The 7,403-nt window shown below is 45.3% G+C and overlaps 1 protein-coding gene across 1 annotated transcript; it reads left to right on the forward strand.

Moving 5' to 3' along the window:
• Window positions 1-3,608: 3,608 nt before the first annotated feature.
• On the forward strand, window positions 3,609-7,125 carry kcnk12 (potassium channel, subfamily K, member 12). The gene is made up of 3 exons (XM_023993810.2): window positions 3,609-3,964; window positions 4,563-4,710; window positions 4,866-7,125. Exons 1-3 carry the CDS (start codon window positions 3,609-3,611, stop codon window positions 5,259-5,261), a joined length of 900 nt encoding a protein of 299 aa, XP_023849578.2. The 3' UTR covers window positions 5,262-7,125.
• Window positions 7,126-7,403: the final 278 nt, after the last annotated feature.

Genomic DNA, 7,403 nt, shown 5'->3' on the forward strand with positions numbered 1-7,403 from the left:
ACATAATTTGAGTCAATTAGAGGTGTACCTGTGGATGTATTTCAAGGCCTACCTTCAAACTCAGTGCCTCTTTGCTTGACATCATGGGAAAATCAAAAGAAATCAGCCAAGACATCAGAAAAACAATTGTAGACCTCCACAAGTCTGGTTCATCCTTGGGAGCAATTTCCAAARGCCTGAAGGTACCACGTTCATCTGTACAAACAATAGTACGCAAGTATAAACACCATGGGACCACGCAGCCGTCATACCGCTCAGGAAGGAGACACGCTCTGTCTCCTAGAGATGAACGTACTTTGGTGCGAAAAGTGCAAATCAATCCCAGAACAATCGCAAAGGACCTTGTGAAGATGCTGGAGGAAACAGGTACAAAAGTATCTATATTCACAGTAAAACGAGTCCTATATCGACATAACCTGAAAGGCTGCTCAGCAAGGAAGAAGCCACTGCTCCAAAACCGCCATAAAAAAGCCAGACTACGGTTTGCAACTGCACATGGGGACAAAGATTGTACTTTTTGGAGAAATGTCCTCTGGTCTGATGAAACAAAAATAGAACTGTTTGGCCATAATGACCATCGTTATGTTTAGAGGAAAAAGGGGGAGGCTTGCAAGCTGAGAAACACCATCCCAACCGTGAAGCACGGGGGTGGCAGCATCATGTTGTGGGGGTGCTTTGCTGCAGGAGGGACTGGTGCACTTCACAAAATAGATGGCATCATGAGGCCGAAAAAACCTTCCTAGGTTTTGGCCTTTCTAGGGAGTTTTTCCTAGCCACCGTGCTTCTACACCTGCATTGCTTGCTGTTTGGGGTTTTAGGCTGGGTTTCTGTACAGCACTTCGAGATATTAGCTGATGTACGAAGGGCTATATAAAATAAACTTGATTTGATTGAAGCAACATCTCAAGACATCAGTCAGGAAGTTAAAACTTGGTCGCAAATGGATCTTCCAAATGGACAATGACACCTTTACTTTTACTCAAGTATGACAATTGGGTACTTTTTCCACCACTGCTCATTAGGTTATGATCTTTTAAACTTTTATTTAACTAGGCAAGTCAGTTAAGAAAAAAWTCTTATTTACAATGACTGCCTAGGAACAGTGGGTTAACTGCCTTGTTCAGAGGAAGAACAACAGATTTTTTACCTTGTCAGCTTGGGGATTTGATTTTGCAACCTTTCGGTTACTGGCCCGACGCTCTAACCACTAGGCTACCATCCGCCCCACACCAGAGATGGAGATCAAGTGGACCCCAGTTTCATTAAAAGTATCTTAACAATTGAGACAAACTYTAATAGTCTAAAAAAGTATGAAATGCCGGTTAATCGCTCAGCACTACATCACTCTAACTAATTTTACAGTTTTTCCCAATTGTTACCAAACATTTGCTGAAACTATGTCTCATGTACTCAAAACACAAAACAGTTAGCAAATTTCCCCAAACTCTACAGACATCTTTCAAAATGAAACACAGCAATCAAAATCATGTACTCCCTGCTCAGAATGAAACCCCGCTTACAAATGAGACACACACATCAAATGAATCTAACTTAGTGACAACCGAGATCACACTAATGTGACATATTCAGATTACTATCAGAAACTATTTTAGTGTAAAGAATAAGATTTTGTTGTTATACTATATATTGTTTGTGTGTACTCAAACTTTATGTTGAACTACTGTCAAGTAGTAAAAGCAGTAGATAGGTCCAATGTCTCCAGTACTATTCTAACTTTTGTAACGTCTGGATGTTGGATGCTATGGTGAAGTGACTCAGCTTGGGCTGCACTCTCTGCCCATTCTCTCTCAAGGTCAACGCAAGGTTGACCCCATGGGCCACCACAGTCGCCCGAATATCATCAGAGACTACTCTCCTGGTTCTTGTTCTTGGTCTTCCGCCACCTCTCTRTGCCAAGTTCGCTTCCGTTGTTCTCCAAACACAGGAGTTCTCACCTGTGGCCTTGTTATCAAATCAAATCGTATTTGTCACATGCGCCGAATACAACAGGTGTAGACCTTACTGTGAAATGCTTACTTACAAGCCCTTAACCAACAATGAAGTTTTAAGAAAATACCAAKAAAAAAAAYGTAAGAGATAAGAATAACAAATAATTAAAGAGCAACAGTAAATAACAATAGCGGGGCTGTATACAGGGGGTACCGGTACAGAGTCAATGTGTGGGGGCACCGGTCTGGAGGAAACCTGGCACCATCCCTAGGGTCAAGCATGGTGGTGGCAGCATCATGCTGTGTCAATGTTTTTCAGCAGCAGGGACTGGGAGATTAGTCAGGATCAAGGGAAAGATGAACGGAGRAACGTACAGACGGATCCTTGATGAAAACCTGCTCCAGAGTGCTCAGAACCTCAGACTGGGGCCAAGGTTCACCTTCCAACAGGACAACGACCCAAAGCACACAGTCAAGACAATGCAGGAGTGGCTTCAGGTCCTTTGTGTGGCCCAGTCAGAGCCCGGACTTAAACCCGATCTAACATTTCTGGAACCTGAAAACAGCTATGCAGTTACACTCACCATAAAACCTGGCAGAGCTTAAGAGGATCTGCAGAGAAGAATGTGAGAAACTCCCCAAATACAGGTGTGTCAAGCTTGTAGCGTCATACCCAAGAAGACTCGAGGCTGTAATCACTGCCATAGGTGCTTCAACAAAGTACTGAGTAAAGAGTCTGAATACTTACGTAAATGTGATATGCCAGAAACACACTCGCTGATCTCCCTGTTCTCTGTTCATTGGTTGACTGAATACACCAAACCTATCTCTTATCCAATCAGTTATGTACTGATTCACATAATTCAGAGGTAGAGGGTGTGTGTGTGTGTGTGCGCGTGCGTGAGTGTGCGTGAGTAAGCTGCAGTCTGTCTCTAACCTCTGACCTGTCACTTCCCAAGATAGGAAGTGTTCCTGTTCTTGTTCCTGCATAACTTAACACATGCTGCACACACACACACACACACACACACACACACACACACACACACACACACACACACACCCCACGAATGTTTGACAGCTAATCCTCTTCTCTCGTCACCATCTCCACTTAGCTTTCACACTGACCTGAATTGACCAGGAAATGAGTAGACAGAACAAAGGGCCAGATCGTGCATCAACAGCAGAAATGTCAATCAGTTACAGAGCTGAGCTTCATTACTGCATTACACACACAGCCTCCCAAATACTGATGACCTTGTCCAGAGAAGGTACATTTTTAGTAGAGTAGAATGCTAATTGAATGACGTTGCCACATATTTAAATAGTGAAATATCACTCACTTCATTGAACTCGTCAAATGCTGGTACTGCACCAAAGTCTTTTAATAGACAGAGTAGAGCCTAACCTAAAAAACATCTTACCACATGCCAGTAAATGGTGTRTACCGCAGAAATGGAGCATTCAGATGCCTGCTGGGATCTTCGAGGTTTATTAGGGCCGGACAAATAGACACAAATACTATTGCTGTGGTGTAGACGCCTTCCTCGGAGCCTTTAGTAGTTTCATCTTCTGGAATTAATCAGTCAATCAATATTCCACTCAATCAATCCATCAATCTAACCCCATCTTTCTCTGTCTTCCCCTGTAGGTTTCGGGATGTCCACTCCGGTGACGGTAGCAGGGAAGGTGTTCCTGATCTTCTATGGTCTCCTTGGCTGCGCCGCCACCATCTTGTTCTTTAACCTCTTCCTGGAACGCATTATCACCCTCCTGGCCGTGGTCATGAAGGCCGTGAGGGAACGGCGCATCCGGAACTCCGGCCTCCTCCCGCCGGGTATCCGCCATGACTTCTCGGCGTGTTCTTTCCCGGGGTGGAAGCCGTCTGTCTACCACGTCATGTTGATCCTGGGGCTGTCTGCCATCATCATCTCCTGCTGCGCCTCAGCCATGTACACCCCTGTGGAGGGATGGGCCTACCTGGACTCACTCTACTTCTGTTTCGTCACATTTAGGTAAGGTAGCCTACTAGAGGTCGGAGGTTGGAGAAGTGGGCCAGCCAGCAACCGTCTGGAAGGCTGTCTGTATGAATCTTGAGTCTGCCTGAGGGTGAAATCTGGTGGGGAGTAAAACAGAGAAATGCTGGCATCCTAGAGTATCCATGATATCATATCCTGTGCCCATGAGCAAGGCACTGCACTGTGGCTGGCCTGTTCTTCAACCTCTCCCTGGGTGTGTGTATTTGTGTGTCTCGGGTAGGGTCGCATAATTCTGGCAACTTTCTCAAAATTCCCTGGTTTTCCAGAAATCCAATTTGAAGGATTCCTGCAATTAGGAGGGAATAAGCCGGAAATATTCAGCTATCCTCAGACCCAGATTTGAATTTCTGGAAAACTGGGGAATTTGTGGAAAGTTACTGGAATTTTGCAGTCCTAGTCTCAGGGCGGTTGGGATAGAAAAAAGACAAAAGGCAAGAAAGTAATGTTATTCTTGTTTTTATTTTTCTTCTTCCCCTCCTCCTCTTCCTCTTAATCCTCCTTCTTTCCCTATTCCTCCTCCTTCTCCCTCCTTCTACTCCTCCTCCCCTTTTTTCTCTACCTCCTCCCCCGTCAGCACCATTGGCTTTGGGGACCTAGTGTCAAGCCAGAGAGCGGACTATGAGTACCAGCCGCTGTACCGTCTGGCTAACTGCCTGTTCATCCTCATGGGCGTGTGCTGCATCTACTCTCTGTTCAACGTCATCTCCATCGTCATCAAACAGGTAGATGTAGAACAACGAGCACAATGGAAATAAGTCTGTCGACAATATTGTATTTTTAATCCTTGATYCATTGTTGTGTTCAGTTAGCTGAACCACCTCTATCTGTAACTCTATCTGTATTTTAAACATCTAATCAGATTCCTTCCTTCCTACAGGTGCTCAACTGGATGCTTCAGAACCTGTGCTGCCAGCGGTGCAACATCAGGTCAAACTCTTTCCCGTTGGGACGCCGCAACGCCATCCGGCCCGGGTCGAGAATCCGTAAGGGCCGCTTCGGAATCAGACGCCCACCGGACTCTGGGGATTCGGGGCCCTGCGACAGCGACACGGAGGGGGGAGGACGCAGACTCTCTGGAGAGATGATTTCAATGAAGGACCTGACGGCCTCGAATAAGGTCTCACTGGCACTCATGCAGAAGCAGTTATCAGAGTCCGCTAACGGTTATCCCAGGACGGTGTGTGGGGGCTCGAGACATAACGGGTTCTCTGGAGGAGTGGGCGCTCTGGGGATCATGAACAACAGACTGGCAGAGACCAGCAACTCCAGGTAGACCTGTGTAGTGTTTCTCAACTTCTGGTCCATGGATAGGCGCTGGTCCGTGAGATGTGGACTTTCGGTCGGTGAGATGATTGACTGACTTAATGTTTGCAGTCCCTCACAGAGTAAAGACCATAGCTTGTCAGTCTCTGACACAAGAGAGACCTGCTGGTCTCTCAGATAATAAAAAGGTTGGTATGAAAGGTTGAGAAACACTGGAGTAGATGCCTGCAGGGTGGTAGAGAATGTGCTTAAGGAGACTGAGACTGATGGGGAGAGAAACTGAGAGGAGTTTTATGGTCTTATGTGATTAACTTTATTTGCTATCACTCTTGTCATGCTTGATTATGTCTTGTTGTTCAATGGAAGAGCATAATGATATGCATGAAACTGTTGGACATTTTTGGGGATGGAATCAACATCCTGTGATGATGATGATGATGACGATGATGATGGGACAGTTGGAATGATACTATGGGAAGGAAAGGAACCTTCTTGTAACTGTGCTTTTGAAGGTCAAAACACTTGAGACAACCATGGAGGAATTAGTATAACATGAGGCCATAAGCCGACATATTGCTCTCTTTGACTCGAAGCCAGAAAGAACATTTTCACTGATATACCATTGGCAATCTTCAAAAGAATTAGTTAGCCATACCTGAGTAAATCTCTGAGGCTGTGAGTATCAAACGTCTCCGAAGAATTAGTTAGCCATATGTAGCAAACGTCTCAGATAAGACGTGCTGATCTAGGATCAGTTTAGCCTTTTAGATCAAATTGAATACAATGAACAGGAGGGACCTGATTCTAGATCAGCACTCCTTCTCCAAGATGCGTGATACATACTGCCCCAGATCAATGTGACTTCTACAGCATACTGTACTGGAAGAGGCAACTCTGTGCGATCATTACGACATTATCATCATCATCGCTTTGGAGCTTTTTCACTAAGTATGTCATTTATAAGTAGGTTTGAATGTATAGGTTGAGTTGGTACTGTACCTATCATTTCAACACAAAGATAACTACAGTATGATATAGTACATATATAGCTATGCATTCCATGTCTCATTGTGAAGAACAATAGGAACTCATCAACATATCAGATCCATTTACAGACCAGGCCTGAAGTATGGAAGCTGAACCATAGAGAGCATAACGTGACCTTAGTGATAGCAAACCTAGTCTCTACCATAGAAATAGAATGACTAGAATGAACATTCAAGCCATTCATGTCAATGCTCTGTGATGTATGGACCGGCAACCATATTGATTGTGCCTATGCGAGGAAGCACAAGCAACAAGTCATAATATTACAATGGTCTCCACCAATCATCTTGTACTAGTCTAATCTTAAGCTCAGGTGACTGATTATTGTGGGGGAAGAGGAGACTGGTTCAGCACGTCCCAAATCGCTTGAAAGGTGGAAGCAATATGGTGGAAGCTCCAACACTATATATACTGCTTATACCTGCCCAGACCCTTCGGATAGATCTGCAAATGTTGAGGGGTTAGGGACAAGGGGGAAAGGTAAGAACATAATTCAGACTGGCTGGTGTTGTATCGGGTTGATGCTACTGCTGTAGTGTGTGATGTAGCCTGCAACCCCAGCTCAGTTATGTCAGTCAGTTCAGTGAGCTCCTAGTTAGAGATTCAGCACTGAGCCTGACTGCAGGGCTTCAAACAGTCATTTCCTATTTCTCAAGATGGATGAGTGCAGAGAAGAGAGAGAGGGAGAGAGCGAGGGAGAGGTGGGAGAGGTGGGAGAGGAAGGGAATGAAAGTCGAGGGCCTCCTAGGAAGGTAACTAGGGTTCTTATCAGCTCAGAACATGTTTTAGGGCAGAGTGTTTGACTTACTTTATGGGTGTATGCCGGCTAAAACTACTCTTCTCTTCTCCTTTTGCTCTTACCGTCCCTCCCTTCCCTCCTTCTTCTCCTCTCCTCTTCTCCTCCTCTCTTCTCCTTCTCTCTTCGTTCTCTTGTTCTTCTTGTTCTCTTCTCCTCTCACTTGCCACTCTCGGCGTACCTCCTCTTCCTTGCTCCCATCTTCCTCTCCCTCTCCTTCTCGCTCTCTCTTCCTCTTCCCTCTCCTTTCCTCCCTCTCCCTCCTCTCCTCTCCTCTCCTCTTCCTCTCCTCTCCTCGTCCTCTCCTCT

The sequence above is a fragment of the Salvelinus sp. IW2-2015 genome, linkage group LG8 (genome assembly GCF_002910315.2).
Source record: "Salvelinus sp. IW2-2015 linkage group LG8, ASM291031v2, whole genome shotgun sequence".
Taxonomy (NCBI): Eukaryota; Metazoa; Chordata; class Actinopteri; order Salmoniformes; family Salmonidae; genus Salvelinus; species Salvelinus sp. IW2-2015.